The sequence below is a fragment of the Triturus cristatus genome, chromosome 6, assembly GCF_964204655.1.
Source record: "Triturus cristatus chromosome 6, aTriCri1.1, whole genome shotgun sequence".
In the NCBI taxonomy this organism is placed as follows: domain Eukaryota; kingdom Metazoa; phylum Chordata; class Amphibia; order Caudata; family Salamandridae; genus Triturus; species Triturus cristatus.
Window position 1 is genome coordinate 1,842,062,078 of NC_140589.1, and position 19,638 is coordinate 1,842,081,715.

A 19,638-nucleotide genomic window follows, 5' to 3' on the forward strand; every position below is an offset into this window, starting at 1 on the left:
GCTTATGTGCAGCTCCACTCCATCATTTCTGAGACGGTATGGAGTCAATATGGAGCTGCAATGCGCCATCTAACGGTGCACAAGAACATTGCTAGAAAAAAGCTTTCTGGACCCAGCCTCATGCCTGGGGGAGTACTCCAAGGAGAGGAATCTGCAGTTACAAGTACCCATCAGAAGCAAATGTTTTCACTAGGGGTGGTTTTAGTACAGTCTTTGGAGGACAACATGGGGTAAGTCACTCTATTGTATGGCAACTCATCCCACTGAGCGAAGCAAGTTTTGTTGAACAGAAGCTACAGGGTGGTTACTGTGAGAAAGTCTTCAAGTGATCCATATTTGAAGTTAATGATACTGCTGTGCTCTCAACACCAACATTATTCAGCAACCTTTAATGGTAGTGGGTTGATTTAGGAAGTGTCATGTGATGTCTTTTTAGCAAGGCGACTGGGGAATGGGGCGAGGGGTTCTCCAGGATTTCAAAGAAGTAGGGGTTTGCTAAAGAGACTTTTATGCTTAGAGAGATTGTATACCCATAGTAATTGTGGTAGAAATCACATTTGATGCAGAGTGTAGACTGGTTTTTTAGTAGGTCTTCTAAAGATTACTCAACTCTATCCCTCTCAAGTACCTCCTCCCGCCGTCTGCCAGGAGAAGCCACTCAACATGAGGCCATCATGCTACAAACTCCATGATTATGCTGAGCTTATTGGCTTTTAACCACTGTATAACTGGGCTGCTGTCCAGCACATTACTATTACAATCCCCCTCCCCTGTGTGGTCATGCCATCAGGTTGCTCAGGGCCCTAGACTCATTCAGGGCACATGGGCAGAACACCACACTCAGCAAGAGTATGCCATGTTAGCAGTGTCCACCTGTGTGTGACTTCATGGAGCAGAAACATTAAGGAATCATGCCTGCATCTCTAGGTATCTTACCTGCTGACGTTCCAGCTTTTTGGCCAATTTCTTTTGTGCTGCTGGATCGTCCACTTGGACGTGCTCAGGAAGTCTCTTCACCACTGTCAATTCAAAAAAAGCATGGACAAAACCAACTGTATAAAGATTTTTTTCTAGTGAATATAGTTTATCAAGTTGCCCTAGCACAAAGCACATATCCAACATGACCAGCAGTGAAAGCTCTCATAACACAATTTAAAGTTGCACGACAGCCAGAAGCAGCAGCACATGCTTCCCAGCCTCTCACAAAGGCGCGTACCCACACATAATGTGCACTGGTTTCATAAAGAATAGTTATGACCGATCACAGCCTTGCAAACGTGTGTGCTAGATCATCTGTGACTTTCCATATCAGATGACCTCGAAGAACAAGTTACTTACCTTCGGTAATGCTCTTTCTGGTGAATACTCAAACCAGAAATTCCTCACCTTTGAATATACCCGTGCGCCAGCCTGAATCCTGAAGCTTTTCCACCAATGCTCCCGCATGCCAATAGGTGGAACCGTGCGGCTCAAAGTTAACTTCGTTCCACCCCAGGCATGACTAAGCAGAGCAGCATATGAGCACCACCCTTGCACGCGGACGTCAGGTTTTTTTTCTGGACTCCTTCAGTGCCCTTGGACGCTGAGCACAAAAAAAACAGCAGGTACCAATGTGCAGATCTCCAATTTGTGACCTTGTTAAATGGTAAAAACCGACCACTACATAGAATGGTGAGGTGGAAGGGCAGTGAGGAATCCGGGGTTAGAAAGAGTGTTACAGATGGAATGAACAATACAAATTTCATTAATGGTATTTTGTTGTACCTTAATGGTTTTGCCAAACAGTCAACAGTGTATATATATTCTTGGTTGGTTTTATATCACAAGTGCACCAATGATCCCTTTTGGCACAATTCACGTGCACTGCACTTTATTTTGTAGCATCTAACTTCCTTGTTATTTCAAAACAGGAGGAATATTTTTGTATGAATATAACTAAATATCTTGTTAGTTCTTTGGCATCGTGCATTGCCAAGAGAGCATAGGCTAATAGCTCTCTCTGAGAGATTCACACATTTTTTCAAGTCAGGATGTCAAGGACATGCTCTCTGTGCACCAAAGCTGCGACCACTTCCATCACTTTTGTGTACACTAGAGGGGCACTAGTGAGGCCTACGGGGTGCACAGTAAATTGAAAATTCTCCTGGCCTACTTTGAAAAGCAGGCAACGCTGGTGGGACTGCAAGATGGGAACATGAAATTAGGAGTACTGCAGGTCCTAGGCTACTGTCCACTCGCCCGGATCAGGACAGACATAACCCGATCCAGTGTGAACATCTTGAATGTGCCTTTCTGCAAAAGGGTGTTCAGGGACGAAAGCCTCCACCCTTCCTCAACAAAAGAAATAACGGGAATAACAATCACTCCCCATTTCCGAATCTGGTACCCTCTCAATGGCCCCTTTAGTCTGAAGAGCCCGCATCATGCAGTTGAGCCTGTTCTCTTCTAAAAGCTACTCTGATGTGTGCGGAATATGCGGCGGGTCAGAAAGGAATGGAAGGGCATAGCCCCGCTGAATTATCTGGAGGATCCATCGGTCAGACGTTAAAGCTTACCATCCTTGGCAAAAAGTTTTGATTCTGCCTCCCATATGTTGGACAAGGACTGTAAAGGGTAAACTAAAGTGGCTTGGAGGCTTATGTTGCAGGGTTGGAAAGGTCCCTGGTAAGCTGTACAATGTCTCCCTGAGAATGCGGAGAGGACTGCAGCAGGGGGGTGGGGTGAAGGGGGCTGGAGGGGTGTGGAGAGTGGGGTGTGCAGATGGAGTTCGGGGCGGCGCAAGAAAATGGGTGTGTGGTGGCAGAGTGGGTAAGTGTGAGGTGTTGGTTGTTGCCTGTTCACCATACCTGTGGAGCAGCCTCAGAAGAGTCGAAACAGATGAGGGAATTGTATGGCAGGTGTTGAAAGGCCCGAAGAGCGTGCTGCAGTCAAGCGTTCCTTGAAGCGATCTAGGACGGAATCTGCTTTTTCACCAACAAGGCAGGTTTCATCAAAAGCAAAAAGAACAATTGATGGACAGAATGCAGAACAATGTCATACATTCACCCCAGTACAGAGATCTGGGCATAGAACCATCGTTTTTTTGCTCGCCATGCCAGTTTGGACCCGGCCATATCCAAATCAGTCTTGACACTGCAACCAATGGGAACAGTCCAGCCTGAATGCCAGGCCAGGTCCTCCCTCGACTGGAAACAAGCATCCTAGGACCGGTTTCGGGCTTTCAGCCATCATCAGCCAGGATAGCTTGACTCCAATGGCATGGAGAGCACAGGACCCACATTCGAGCATACCCGTCCAACTCGGGGTGACAAATGCAAAAAGAACAATTCATGGACAGAATGCAGAACAATGTCATATGTTCACCCCAGTACAGATATCTGGGCCTAAATCCATCGTTTTTTTGCTAACTGGGGGTGAGTGTCTGAAAAGTTTCAGTGCTCTGTCCATCGTCTTCTTGGGTTTGCTTTGTTCGCCCTAAGTTGGCAGGGTATGCCCAGACATGGGTCCCTTGATCACGTTGCCACTGGATTCAAGCAAGCCTGGCTGATGAGGGTTGTTAGCCCAAAACCGGTCCCAGGATGCTTGTTTTCGGTCCAGGGAAGGCATGGCTTGGCAGTTCGGGCTGGACTGTTCCCATGAGGCACAGGGTCAAGAATGATTTGCATATAGCTGTGTCTGAACTGGGGTAGCGAAATGAGCTAAAGAACGATGATGGATTCAACCCAGATCTATGACTGGGGGGTGAGTGTCTGAAAAGCTTCAGTGCTCCGTCCATCATCTCCTTGTGTTTGCAGGTTTCATCAAAAGGCATATCCATAAGGGATGCCTGCACATCACCAGAAAAGCCTGTGGACCTCATCCAATGTAGCAATGGAGCACAACGCTAGGGACAACTGCCTTCCCCAAACAATCAATCGGGTTCAGGCCAGCCCACATCATGTACTTGGCTGCATCGGACCATCTTGAATAGTCTAAGCCAGGGGGACCCTGAACTCTTCTGGGAATGCTGGCAAGATCTCACCAACTATGTCTCAAAAAGGTTGTGAATATCGTCCCAGTAGGCAACTTGAGTTGACCAACCCTAAAGCTTTAATAATCTACTTTCAATCTCATGATTTCTAGACTCTGAACATTTTTAGCCAACTTCACACCAGACTCCTTGCCCATATAGACGTGGACAAATAGAATGTGATAGTCTACTTAGCTAACCTTAAATGAAAAGCTGCAGTCCAAGAAGACCTCTGGATCTTGCTCCCATTGTCGTGACCTGAAGAGGTAATTATCGCAACTAGTCACTGCAAATTTCGAAGAAACTGGCTCTTTCTTCTGCTTTGCTATGCAACGAGCAGTGATGATCAATGCATTTGGCATGTCTTGCATACTGCTATGGTTCTAGATCTTGTCTACACACCAGGGGGGGGGGGGGTGAGAGAGAAAGATCTTATTCTAAAGTTGATCATCTTTCACTCTATTCGATCTCCACATCCCCTCAAAATCTATTCTTGGCATCTCCATTTTCCATGCGATTTCCCATCAAATTCAGATGTGTTGTTGTGACAGGGAGCATGACACGGACAGGGAGCATGACACGGACAGGGAGCATGACACGGACAGGGAGCATGACACGGACAGGGAGCATGACACGGACAGGGAGCATGACACCGTGTGTGCTGATGCCAGGCATTCTCTGAAACAAATTATTGAATCACAAAGATCACAAAGATCACATCACCAGCCATGTACCTGGCTGTGAGTCACTGGTGACAGGCTTCTGCTTGCCTGGACCAGGTGCAGCAGTAGTTTCTACTTTCTTTCCCTGCTTTGTGGCTCGGTCAGACTCCTGTTTAGCACGACGTTCTGCTCGCAGCTCAGCTTTGCTTCTTCCTCCTGCAGTCTTTTCCCCTCCACTGATGACATCATTGAGAGGGGCTGCTGGAGCGGTCACTGCATTAAAACACAAACATTATTTACAATTTGGCTTAAATACCGTGACACAATTTAAAAACACAGTACAATAAAATAAATTCTAGTCGGATCAGAAGCCAGCCTTCTCTAGGCTTCTGTGATCCAAAAGTGTCCAGTTCATAGCAAAAAAGCATCCTTGAAAGCCGATCACAATAAGGTACCAGTGCGGAAAAAACAACCCAGCCCACTAAAGCATCAATGTCCTCAGACCACATTAATGGTTAAGTCAAGGAAGTGCAAAGAAAAAGAAAAAGAAGGGTATTCTGTAACTTCCCACCCGAAACCTTGTCCATGACAACACATGTCAGACTAGGAGTGACACCATCCTTCACTGAAAGGAACTATATCCTTCAGGGCCAGGCAGCAAGACTCAAATACCCTTCTCAAGGATTCTGAAAGAAGCCAAGGTGGCTCTTTCCATACTCGCACCACAGATGGTCATCACAACTAGGACAAATCAGGCCTTAGCATCAAACGTCAAGCTACCAGTGTATGGTCCACCTGCTGAATGAGGCACGGCTTGATCCACGCCTCGCAGCAAGTGTTGAGGCGGTGTCTCACCGAGTGCCACTAACTACCCCTGGGCCCGAGACGCCATCCTTTGCATCGGATGCACCACATCACAATCTCTGTAAATCTAGCAGCAAACAAGCCCACTAGATCCAGGGAGAGTTCTTAGGTCAGTGGTACTTCAAGTATGGCCCAGGGGCAGCTTGCGGCCCTCCTGCACTTTACATGCGGCACCCTGGTCAACAACAGCACTGGGCTGTTAACTCGACTCAGCACCAACATTAAACATATGTTAAAGAAAGGAAGTAACTAGGGTGTCCTGCACTGCTTAACTTTAGGAACCCCTTCATCTATGAAGACATTTTGCAGTAAACGTGTAAAACTATGATAAATTCTATTCGAAATTAAAATAGACCATTTCATTAACATGCAGAACCTTTTCAACTTAGTACATCAGATTGTATCAGTGCATTGAAAAGTTGTTTTTTTTAAGTGATAGTTTTCATACCCCCCTAGCCACCCACACACACACACACACACACCTCGACAACAATGCCAAAGGTGAACTAAGAGGCAAATCAGTTATATGCACTTTTGGGTGGCCGGGTTGCTATTGTACATGGACAACATTATAGCTTACTAAATCAAACATAGAAGTTTTTGTACAGCACATATCCTAAAGTTATGTATTTCGAAGTCCTCTTATAAGTAATAATGAAGAAAAAGGAGGGAAAGTGAAATAAAACAATTGCCTAGCATCACACAATTTGGTCAAATGGGGAAGCTGGGATTGATTTCAGGTTTTATGGTTCCACACTGTGCAATTTAATTTGGTCACTAGATGCACCTGCTTCGCTTCCCCTACACCCGCCTTCTGTGTCCCCCTCCCCCTCTTCCCACCCCAAACAACCTCACTGCTGGCATCAGCGCGGCGCTCGGTTACACCACCGACCAACATTTTTGGCCCCTGAGAAAGTGTTTGCAAGCACCCATGTCATATATGGAAGTAGGACACACTACATCTGGAGGCAGCATCTGCACACAATAAATAGTTGATCACTAGCTGGATACAAAACGGACGCTGAGTAATTATGAAATGTTTTGGCCCATGTATTGTTAAACAGAGGGCCCTGGAAGCTTTAAAACAAAAAACACAAGTAGCCGAAACTGCAATGAAAGGAATGAACCTGGAAAGTTATTATCACAACCTCTTAAAGCCTTCAAAAGATGGAGGGAAGAGAATGTGGACTATTGTGCCAGAAGACTACACTTGTGCAACAAATAGGAGTGAAACAAGCCACTGTTCGCGACATTCACTCCACAGGGCAGAAATATTAACTGTCCATCTGACACGACTCAGCCCTGTGGCCCAGTGGAGCCCCTGGAGCCTTCAAGTAGCGCGTGAACATTCTCCTGTGAGAGCAGAGCACCAGGTCACATTCTCAGTTTAAATGAGTTATGAGACCAAACAAAAGGCTTATGTATTCGAATGCTTATGAATTTAAAGAACCTACCCGTAAAGAGAATGACATTACTGTTAAGTAACTTGTTCTTTATATCACATCATTGTGAACCGGCAAGCCCTCCAAGACACCTAAAAAGGTTGTAAAAAGTTGTTCAGACTGAGATGTGTAAGTTGCAAAATGAGAAACATGTTATGAGCTCACTAAAGTCTTTTTGAACTTTACTTGGCAGCTGCACAAAGATACCAGGTGCATGTTAAATGTTTTGTGGGCCTGGTGTTAAACTGGCCAACATGCTATTATAATTCTAGCCACGTCTCACTGGCCAAACCCATGTAGGTGGAATCAGTGGCCATAATGAGATACATCTCAAAGAGGGGACCCAGCAAAGGTTTAAAGTTGCAGCCCTTCTGTGAGGTTGAAAGCATCACCCTGTGACTACTGCACATAAGCAAGTTCCCTCTGCACCATCCACTCATACAATGGAAGACACCTCAGACTGTGGCCTAATGCCATCGGCCTCTCCTGCCAGACTGACCTCGTGGCTGGACTTCCACGACTGCAACTGGGATTATTTTCTCAGGCTCCTTCTGATCTCTCTCGTCCTTCTTAGTCTTCCTCTGCTGCTTCTTCTCTTTCCTCAAGCGCAACTTCTCTTCCTTTGAGAGCTCAGGTCCATCCAGCTGGGAGTGAGAAGAGACACTTTGTTGTTAACAACAAGGCTCTTAAATCCAAACAGGTCTTCAAATAAAAAATTGATGGCCAGGCCATTTCAGGATATAATCGGTAATAAAAAATCTAACATTTGGGGAAAAAACACCCATGGAAGACGAGCAAGTAAAATTAGAAGTGCAAATTAAGAGTTTGCTTGTGGACATCATAGAAAAAAAAACAGAAGTGGTGCAACTTTCATATATAAAAAAGTTTGCATTTTTAAACATTTACAAAAAGTAATAATGAAAAACAAGGCTAAAATCAAACACTTGCATTTAAAGGGTTGTAATTATAAGGGAAATTAGAAAACTAAAAATTGGTGCATGTTACAATTTAATTATATGTGGTGCCCAGTTGTTGCATACTAAAATATTTCTGTTTGTACTTCCAACTAATGGTCAAACCCGACGTAAAGTGGATTCCTATATCCAGGGAAGGGCCACAGGATGTCAGCCCACAACACAGGATTATTGCAAACTGCACGGTGACCGTGCAGAATTCTATTCACCTAACCAGTCTCACACATTTGCCTAACTAAATATTTATTTATTAATCTCTGGGTATCGCCTTATCGGGTAATAACAGAGCAGTGGAGAACTGTACGTGCCCAGTGGGGCCTGGCGTACCCTGGTGGCATTCTAACGCCTCGATTGCGCTTCTCTAATGCCTTAAGTTCACGTCTTCCGTCGTCACAGGAGAACTAGCCTTATCAATTGCTTGCACACATACTTCTAGCACCAAAGTTCCATGGTTAGGAAACCATCCTCCCAGACTGACCGGCTGATATTACTCCAGAAGGAAGAGAACCCAGTAGTTGAGAACTGCATAAAACAGATCTGCTCATCGACCGAGGTGTGGATAAACTTTCTTGCCTCTAAGGACCCAGATCTGCTCCCTTGTAGCAACCCCCCACCCCAATGGCCATTAATTCTGGTTTGTTTGAGCTCCCAATTCCCCCAGTTGGACTCAGGAAGAGCTAAAGCATGGTAGCAAGTAGGAGGCCCCTATGGGGCAGGGGACTCTAAAGAAGCAAAGGTGAGGCTAATGGAGTGTTGCTATTGGAGGGTTAGAACCAGCTCTAGAAGTTTTGGGGAAGGAGGAGTGTGAGAATTCTGTTTTCACCCCAGCACCTCGGTTTATCGATTGCAGAGATGGAGTGCAGCAATGAACACCCATGAGGTAGCCTCGACTTCCAAGCCCTGCAGGCTACCGATGCTCCGAGTCACAACTCCGCAGAAAGGGACTCAAACGTTGTGCACCTTCACATTTAAAAAAAATGCCAGGTCACTGCTCACCTTTGGCTGATGGGTCTCATGTTTCTTTCCTTTGCTCCCATCTAAAATCAAAGACAGAAAAAAAATTAGGATTTATTTCGAGTTATGCCAGTTACATGTTTGATGCAGTGCCATTTTATGTTATGACAGAATATTTTAAAAAGCACACAATTTCGATTTTCTGCTTAGTTTCTATGTTTATACTATTAGACACCAAACATTCCCACAAACGCCCAAGATGTCTTGCAGAGAAGGAAGGACTGCATCAAACACAATCCGATTAGTAGTTCAACACATACTTCTCCCATCTTGGACCATAATCTACAGAGATTCCTGGGAAATCCTCAAAGCCATCAGGCTCTGTGAGGAAAGCACCACCTGTCCTGCTGCTGACTTGTAACCGCTTTTAACTGCTCAAACACTCCTGAGTGCCTTTTTCCCTGTAGAAGTTACATTGGTCCTGACACAAACAAATGTAAACACAATGAAGTTTCATCTTCCAGAAACCAGGCTGTTCTCAAACTATCACTTTGGTCTCCTGAAGATCCCTCCCCCTGTATCATCAACGGATACCATCTATCTTCATGGTACAAGTTGGACTCCTACCTCATGGACAATGCTCATCGCCGTACCCAAACTATGCCAAGACTTGTTTATGCCAACTACAGGTGAAATGGGCAGAAGATGAGTCACTTTCAAACCTTGAAACCTCCCTAAAAATGCAGCCATTGCTCCAAAAGGACCTCTTTCCGTCCCTTTGAATCTGCCTCAAGCTCTGCAAATGCACACGCGAAACACACACAAATAACAGCTTCTGAGCTTTTCAAACCACAGACACAGGCTGAAGAAACAGAGACAAGGCAGGTCCGGTCGATGAAGAGGACCTGGTACTGATTCAGCTCCGACCACTTGCGTGCTGGCCCACAACACATGAGATGACCAAGGTGACACTAGGGAGAGAGGCAAGTCCGGTGGGAAGTTAGAGCAAGATTTGGGTAAAAGGAGCAAGGATGGAGTAGAGATGTAGGGCGGACAAAATATAACAAGCATTGGCAACGCCAATAAGTCCTGCCTATGTGAGACTTATTGACTTTGCCAATGTCTGTTAGCCATGTTGCACAGCAGCACGACTACTGTTCAGCATGGGATAAAAGTTAGTAGGGTGGCATAGAGGAGAATGGCGTGGTGGAGAGTGGCGCAGAACAGTGGCATAGAACAGACTGGCTCAGAACAGATTGGCACACAGAGTGGCACTAAGTAGTTCAAGTTCATTTGTGCATAGTTTATAAAAACCTTTGCATCAAGTGTCCATAAAAGGGCTGGATAAAATCAAAAAGTGCTATGTGTAGTAAGCCAATACATTACAGTACTAAAAGACTGAGGGCTGACAAGACTATGATTACAAAAACCATGCGCTCATTTAACCAGTTTACAAAGAAAAACAGTCTCTTGAATGGAATGTCATAAAATTCAAATAACATTTCTCAATAAATAAAGTAGGTGTCTTTTCTAAAAACCCTTTATTGCGACTGGTGTTAGTTGTTGCATCAGGGCGGCCAGGTTACCGCTCAGCGGCTGCGTGATCTAAAAGTGTTGAATACCAGAGGAGCTTGAGATCTTCCAGTCAAGTTTACTCGGGTACTTTGCAAGTCTGCAGCTAAGCTGAATGTCCTTCCCACTGAAGGAGCCCAAGATTGCGGGCATGCAGCTGCAGAGGCCTTTTGGGTTCCCAAATGGTCAAAGTATTATGCATTGTCGTATGCAGTCTTTGGATTACTGTCACCCACCACATACCAGACATTAGTCAGGTTTACTAACACCGCTATAATACATGTCTGAGCGAAATGTTATAGTTGTGCTTCCAAAGTAAATAAATAAAACCTGTAAGACTTCTTCCTCTCCCAAATCTAAAGTCACTTTGCAGCACTTCCCCTTTTGCAGGCACTTGTTTACTTTCACCAGCCACATCTGTCTAACCTTTGTAAGGCAGAAGCAACTAAGGAGAGGTCAGAACTGCAAAGACATCACATGGTCTAGTGTCTACCCGAAGCTAGGTGTCCCCTCTTCATTCAAAGAGGTAAATGCAGCAAGATGCAAGGGACAATGCAGTATTTGTAAGGAACTCATGACCAGAAGTCCACAGCTCCACAGGGCTGTTAAAGTTGATGCAATCCCATTTCCGACTAGATGAGCAAGGGCAGCCTTAAACCAGATTAAATGCTCACAAAAGAATTCTTTGCTGGTGCCTTGCACCGGTCAATGATCCTCAGTAGGGGATGCATATGCACAACATTATCCTTACAATGATGGAAGGTAGAGCTGAGAACTTGGGAGGCCCGATTCGAGGGCTTTCGAGAGGTGCTGAAACACCCAGAAAGTAGCACCTTCGTTGAGAAGAAATTACACAATACGGCGGAATGAGAGAAAGAGCAGGTTACTTGCTTTTGAAAGCAGGCTGATGCAAAATGACCTTCTGTTCATGAATGTCTTCTGTAATTAGGACTCTGTTATTATAAAATAGTATTTATTCTTCTTCTTCTCCATTGAAAAATAGCTATCAAACTCAAATTAGAATACAATGTTCGTTCCATTCCAGTGCTACCGATCGATGCCAAGAGGTAAAGTGGGAACAGAAGCATTCACAAGTTACGCACAACCACTTTTAGTTTATTATAGTTCACAGATGACATTTGTCCTGAGAAAGTGACACGAGCCTTGAAACATGTTGGCAAAGCACCAAAAGAAATACCTGGACCTCATCAAAGAGCTAAGAGATATCACCGAAGAAGAACTAAGAGATACAACTGGACAACTATGCTATAAAAAAGTTCCTACACCTGCTTCCAAAGTTATTCTATTACTTGCCCATAAATTAGTAATTTTGCAGGTTTGTAACTTCTCGGAGATGTGCTGGACTGTACTCAGGTGAGACTCATTCCCACGTGAGACCCCAAATCAGCCTGCCCGGGTGTCCTTGAGGATCTGGATGTTTGCACAGTTACTGCCTAAGTACCAGGCTTACGAACAGCGTTTGGCCATTCACTCTTCCGGTGCCACAAAACGTAAAGGAGTATGTGTGCGACTCGTCTCCGATCAATGCCTGCCATATACCTGCTCTACCCACATACTATTTCAGATCATGCCACTTGCTTTGGGGTAGAAAAGCAATTGTGTCTATCTTAATGTGCATAGCCACCCAACACCATCATTTGCTAGTAATACAAACGTTGCCAGAGCACCTTTAGGCTTAGCGGTGCTTAGGGTGCGGCTGGTACTTATTTCCGGGATCGCATGATATCCACTATCAACTGGGAGGTATAAAATTCACGAAACCCCAGCATCCAATAAACAGAATAGACCGATTCAAGATGAACACAAATATATCTGGAGTGTTCATATTTGGCAAATTAATCTCAGTAGTCTTATTGCCAATTTGCTATGTATGGAGCTTGTTGTGCCTATTTATGGTCAGTAAACATACAGAAAATGTTAGTCAATACTATCAGGTCAGAGAGGCACGATTACAAGCATATGTTAAGATTCTTTGGTGAAGCGACACTACAATAGTAGCTTCTGAACCTCTCTAGGTTGGGGATTTGCTATCCTACACACTAGGCACAGTCTAGGTTTTCCAGGTAGATGGTCTTCTCCCTTTGCATATAAAGCCAATAAACCCACCTGCCACAGATAACCTGCCCCAACGAGATTACACACATTTGGTGGCGCTTAGCTGTAAAATCTACTCCAAAATGGCCTCTGTCTGACACAGGGCAGTAGGATAAACCCAGAGCAGCAAAGAAACAGACTAAAGTGCTGTTTGAGGAAAGACCAAGGTTAAGCTGGAGACCAGGGTGCATGGGTTTGTAGGAGGTGCACCAGGGTATAAAGCGAATACAAAGGATAGACTTAGATTTCTCGCACATCAAATGGGCATTGCTTGCCTCTCATGTCTGCATTTTCAACAATATTTCTGTGTGTTAGGTTTGTCTCAAGTGACTTTAATCTGCCAAGAGGAGAGCAAGCCAGTGCCCTATGGAACACTGACATACCCAACCCGTGGCTTGCTCCACATAAAGCTCAACAGCATGTTCACTGCAGTCTGCTGCAGAGCTCCTGACATGATGCAATTCCTGAGCCCTCGTTGCATCAGCTCTAGAATTAGAGCTCACTGGACTGAAGTGAGCAGAACAGATAAAGCTCAACACCTCTGACAAACATGCACCCCAATAGAGAGGAGGGAGGGCTGTATGCAGAGCAGTGTGCTCCTGCTCTCTGGTAAAGTACAGAGCCCATGACCCACCCTAAGGTGAAGCACAGCGCAGCCAACAGCAATTATCTTGTAAAGTCTAACTCACTGCACTAGTGACATGCACACCACCTCAAGACGTCTCAAGAGAAACAGCCGGAAGGAGCACAGAAGCCCATACTTTGGGTGCACGGCATCTCAAGAGGTCACCATAGAGATGGCCAGAAGGAGCACAGGTGCTTCTGGAGCAAAGAGTGCACATCAACTCAAGGGGTCACCAGAGAGATATACAGAGGGAGCACAGGTGCTTCAGGCGCCGTGGGTGCACACCACCCTAGGTCCCCAGTGAACAGCCGGAGGGAGCACAGGTGCTTCAGGCGCTGTGTGTGTACACCACTCCAAGGTCACCAGAGACAGCTGGAGGGAGCACAGGTGCTTCAGGCGCTGTGTGTGTACACCACCCCAAGGTCACCAGAGACAGCCGGAGGGAGCACAGGTGCTTCAGGTGCTGTGTGTGCACACCACTCCAAGGTCGCCAGAGACACCTGGAGGGAGCACAGGTGCTTCAGGCGCTGTGTGTGTACACCACCCCAAGGTCACCAGAGACAGCCGGAGGGAGCACAGGTGCTTCAGGCGCTGTGTGTGTACACCACTCCAAGGTCACCAGAGACAGCTGGAGGGAGCACAGGTGCCATGACCAGGGCTCGTGCACTCCTTGATTCAACACACTTTCCCTGTCTACTGAGAGAATCACAAGAGGAGGAGCTGTTCTTACCTAGGACAGGCAGATGCCGCACGAGTACCCTCCATCCCCCTCTCTTCTGGGATACACTAACCTGACCCACAGAGCTCATTGTTACCTGGTAAAATGGCAACTTCTTGCTCACTAGAGTCACAAGATTGCTGACGAGAACCTCAACTAAGCAAGTAAATGTTACAAAGACACTGTGTCCAGCGTGCTTATTCCAACCTACGGAGGCAGGAAAGGAGAAATACAGCCATCTCTTTCAAGAGCTCATCTCCGCTGTCCACAAGCTGGAGCAACATTCTACATTACATGGCACGAGACATCAGCACAAGAAACAGAGGGACAGACAACACAGGAGACAAAGAGGACAAATGACACTCCCGAACAGACCACCAACAGGCACACAACAACAAATGAAACTTAACTTTAAGATAACAGCTGGAGTACACAAAGACCACCTTCCCTCGAACAGACACACGACAGACTCAGGAACCTCTTCCATTAGGTTTTCTAATGCCTTGAGGATGCTTCACCCAAACTAATCGCCCTGACTTAAAATGGCTTCTCTTAACCCCATACACGGCATCATATTGAGATCAGACTTGGCCCCCCCGGAATCAACTACCAAATCTTTGCAGACATCGCCCCCAGGTTTCCTGATATTGAGGTTCAACCACTGGGGCTCTAAAGGGATTCAACTGTTGCGTGCAACGCCAGTGGTAGTGCGGAGTTGAAAGACAGGACCACAGCATTTCTTGAATGACTTTAGAAACTGACAACCTTCTTCCCAAAGCTAATCTGACACAACCACATATTAATCCGTTGGCCCTTTCCAAAACGCCAATTCCATGGGGATGCTACAAACTTCTTTTCCAATGTTCTGTTCCAGTTTCCTTCAAAACCTGCTTCATATCATGTCCTTCAAGCACAAACACATCTCTTAGAAAATGAATGACTTCCTGGATATCGGGCTGTCTTAAAAAAATTTAACTTCGACCCATATAGACTGGTAATAAACCACAATCAGAGGAAATCCAAGATTAACCTGTAAACCGTAAAAAGGCCCATGGAAAACTTCTCTCAGATCTTTCCTAGAATTTCAAATTTCTCTCAAAATGTTGGTTAAAAAATCTCATATCTTTCCTGGAATTTCAAATGGGACTGCACATCACACATCTTCTGTTTCACTTCACTGTACATCATTCGTAAATAGTCTCGCAAATATATTCTCTTGTTCAAGATGATGCCTATATGACCAATATGAGCAAGATCCTCCAATTTGCTTGTCAACTCTGTTGGTGGAACACATTTTTAACCTCCTAACAGGATACCATATTCAATAGACAATTCAGCAGCAACTCTTGTGAAACGTTGCAAACACCTACTCAAATGTCTTTCTTTATGCCAGCCCTCTCTTACAAACTTCAAGATTCTCTGGAGCACAGAAACTGCCTGCATTTCCATTGTACCTCTGAGTCACATTTCCTTTCCTCAACATTGGTGGCTGCCACCAAACATTCCAGGTTGTTTTAATCAATCAGTCTCAGATCCTTCAAGACCTGCCACTGGAAGCCTTGATATGAAAAGTAGCCCTTTCATTTTGCTTCCCCGGAATGTGTATCACAGCAAAATTATGCTCCAGCAACTTTGTTCCCAATCTAGGCAACGAAGCCATAGTTCTGCTTCAAAGATATCCTGGAGTTTCTAGCATGTAGAACAAAGGTTTACGATCCATTTTAAGAGTGTACTAACATTCAAACTTCTTGAATGACCCATGTGGCAGGTTAGCATCTCCTTCTCAGTCTCCTTGAGAATAAGACCAGCAAAAGCAACATTTTGTTCCCCCCTTGTAATCTTAAGTAAAAATACCCCCCGAACTGTATTCTTTGGTATTCACAGTAAACACACAGTCTGACCAGGGGGAAAGGAATGGAGTATTAGCCAACACAATTTAGATTTTTTTTAATTCCTCACCTTGCTCTTTTCCCCTCTAAATACCACTCTCTTCTTTAGTAATCTAGTAAGTAAGTTTTTTTGCCAAATTGGGACTACATTTAGAATGAACATCACAGTGGCTGAGAAAAGAAAGATTGTTTTCCTTATCCTTAGGAGGAGATGAAGCATCTACAGCAGTTCTTACTAAACTAGGCATGGGTTTAATTCCACATGCAGTGTGTACATGCCCTAAACACTATGTGCTTTTTGACAAACAGGCAATTATCAACTCGAAGGAGTAAACAACTCGTTCAGAGTACATGCAACATCAAGCCAAGTCTACTGTTTTGTGAAGAAATGTACATGACACTTTGCTGATATTTGCAAGTTTTATTTGAGACCAGCTACATTGGTGAGGCTTCCCTGCCTTCCCGTTCCAACTATCACTGTTGCCGGTTGTAGGAGAGTAGGATCTGCCCTTATGTTGCCCACACTTTTTTTCTGATGTTTACACTGGTTTCTCGCTATAGTCTGGCTGGGACCCTGCTAATCAGGGCCCCAGCCTCTCTGTTCTCCTAAAAAACTTGGAGTGCATACTAGATGCACTAGTGATTGGATACTGTGGTACCTTATGAGCCCCTAGAATATGGTACCTTAGGTACCAAGGGCATAGGTACTTCACAGGCCTACCAGGGGCTGAAGCATGTATTATGCCACCCCTGGGAAGCACACTAAATCTGACACCACAGGCCTGCTACTGCAGCCTGGGTGAGGTTGTGTTAGCACTCCTCGCTGAGGTATAGGTTCCCTATATCTCACCTTACACACACACACACATATATATATAAACCTATCAATCACCCCAAAGGCAGGCACTAACAATCCTGAGGGCAGGGTGCTTGGTTTCCATGTGAGGGGTGCCTCTGCCTGAGCAGGGCCCCTCTGCAGCTCTCAGAGTCCATTCTCTGTGGCTGTTTGTGGATGCGGTTAAACCATATACTCTTAAGTGCATTATAACCTAGCGGTAAATGCTAACTTTGGGATGGCTGCATCAAAACATGTCGCGTTTGGTGTCAAACGCTTTGGAATCATACCCCCACACCAGTAACTGGTGTGGGAGTATGATCCCACCCTTCTAGAGGGATAGACATGTACCCGCTGTGGAAACACGGTAGAATCCTGAAGAGCCCTGGCATCACAAAATGTATGCCAGCACAGACACTGGGCTGCCCTTCTGCTGCTGACCGAAACTCGCAGTGGAGGAGGCCCAACAATAGGCATCCTGTTACAGGGAGGTTTAACCGCCTTCCAGACAGGATTTAGTGTATCGGGGCTGGGTGGGTGCACTCCTAGAGTGCTTTGAAGTCGTGCACTGGGGGAGCAGTAGGCTCCTCTGTGCATATGCCAGCTCAAAACGGTTCAAGGGCTACCAGCCCCTGCTCTGGCGCGAAACTAGACAAAGGGAAGTGGGTGTAGCCACCCACTCCCCTGACCCTCCCATAGGAGTGGTCATAGAGCTAGTCCCTCCCTTCCTTGTAGTATAAGTTAGGGAACCCTTGTCATTGCAAACTAGATATCCCTGGACGACGCTCTGAAGAAGAATCCTGGACCTTCGACGTTCCACTACCTTTGGAAGACTGAAGAATCTCCCTTGGAGTCAAGGAGTGACTCCCTTGCTGGGCAGGCACCAAAACTTTGCATCAACGGTCGCAAACTTTCCCGCTCCCGCCGGAGTACGAAGTCCCTGCAGCCCCGGAAGTGGATTTCCTGACTTCGACGGCCATTGTGAGTCCCCAGCAAACCTGAGGCGAGTGGACCCCACGAGTGACGAGGAACAGCAATACCCGGGTTCCGTGCACTATTGTCAAGTGCAACCCCTTCAGGACGTTCTACGAACTTGTGCTTTGGACCACGTGTGGTCAAAGCCTCCAGCAGGCTTTCCACCGAAAATCAGTGGCCTACCTCGTCCGAGTGACCGTGGGCTCCTGTGAAGTAAATCCTTCCGAGGCGTCTTCGTGATCCCTTGCCGGTTGGCTTGTTGGTCCCCTGAAGACTTTTCTACAGAACCAAAGGGCTCCCCTGGTTGCTCCAGGCCTGCCCTGACTTACCCTCGCTGGGTGAGTCCCTCAGACCTTGCTGGTCTGCGCCACTGACTTTCTTCACTTTCCACGAGACTTGCTGTTGCCAAGCCTTGTTGGCTCCAATCTGGTTGCCGACACCTCAGTAAGCTGTAGACTTTGTGGGACACTCCGAATCCAGCTCCTGGTTGTCATCGTCGCCTCCTGGAGTCGAGACACCTGTGATCACCTGAAATCACCCGACTACTGTGGGCATCCAGCTTCCTGTCTCCGGGTCACTGGCAAGTGACTTTGAACACTGTCTCAGGTCATCTTTCTTCAGAATCCAGCCTTGGATTCCACCGGACACTTCTCCTGTCTTCACAAGCAGCAAATCTTCTTTGGCTCCCACCTATGCACCCGGCTTCCCTGGGTGAGGTAACTTGAGTACTCCGGTGCTCCTGTGTGCGTTGGCTCTAGAACTACTTAACCTGTAAGTGACTTGCTTGTAGACTCTCCCGAAAGTATCCTAAAACTTTAATATTCCAACCACGACTTGCTCCATTGAAGTCTATTGGGATCCGCGGCTGTGTTCTCACACTGCATGCGTCTCCCGTGGGTCCTTTACTTACCTGCCTTGGGTGGATTAGTGAGGCCCCAGCGCTTCTGAAGACCTTAGGCCTTCTCAAGTCGTTATTCTTATACCTCTTTTTTAGTATATGGTCTGGTACGCCCCTAGGGCCCCAGCCATACAAGTGCTTAATTTGTTGTGAAACGTTGATTTGTGCATATGTCCTTAACTTCTAATCTCATAAAGAGATTAGTAGAGTGTGTCTAGTAATAAATACATATATATTTTATATATATATATACCTGTGTGGTGTCATTTCATTTCGTGATTCAAGAGATTATAAGGTAAAACAAGCTGCTTTACATTCCTCTGAGACTTAGCCTGAATGCTGATCTCCACAGCTAACACTAGGATAGCTTTCTTTAAAAGGTTGTCTTAAACCCATCTACCATAAGAGTCGAATTGTACTGGTGCAAGGTGGCCACTTTAACTAGTGACCAGCATATGCCAGGCCAACTTCTCACACCGGTGTCCAGGATTCCGATACATAATCACATTCCTGGACACAATGACAACAGTGACATAGCCTCCCTCTTCCTCTCCCTCTGAGACAGATACCAGACCTCCTTACTTTCAGGCGGAATCTGAAAACATGGCTTTTCCAGCTTTAGGCCTACCTGATTTTGCTGTGGGGCGGGGCTTTGTGTGCTGTTATGTGGTCTTTTTCTCTCAGCGCCGGGACACTCCTGGGAGTAGCTGCGCGCTCTATTAATACCATATAACATAACAACACCCCATATCATTTTGCTCTTCTGAATTTCTGCCAAACATGAGAAAGTTGACTGGAGGCCAGGATTTCCATCAGACCCTGAAACAATGACTCATGCATGGAAAAACATCAGAGGCATATGCCAGCATGAATGGAACAAGTCCTTACTGGTAAACGTCATCTGGGGTGGCAAAATCCATAAGGGGTGAGATAATGTAGGATATAAAACTTTGATATTAGACCGAATGTTTGGATAACACTTTAGCTCCATTGAAATGGATGAAAAGATCATCAATTTTGGTTAGGGGATGGGCATTGGCCCTGATGGCCTGACTAAGCAAGTGTAAATCAACACACAGCCTGAAATTCTTATTACATTTTTGCAC

At 45.8% G+C, this 19,638-nt stretch overlaps 1 protein-coding gene across 1 annotated transcript in view; it reads right to left on the reverse strand.

Annotated features, from left to right (window-relative positions):
* The window catches only part of EIF2B4 (eukaryotic translation initiation factor 2B subunit delta), an 89,343-nt gene that overhangs the window by 59,891 nt on the left and 9,814 nt on the right, over positions 1-19,638 (reverse strand). Inside the window, exons 2-5 of the mRNA XM_085613290.1 lie at positions 8,948-8,988; positions 7,477-7,621; positions 4,744-4,944; positions 937-1,019 (exon numbers count right to left, since the gene is read on the reverse strand). Of these exons, the coding sequence (XP_085469416.1) occupies positions 937-1,019; positions 4,744-4,944; positions 7,477-7,621; positions 8,948-8,988 (470 nt within the window). The remainder of the gene's footprint in view (positions 1-936; positions 1,020-4,743; positions 4,945-7,476; positions 7,622-8,947; positions 8,989-19,638) is intronic.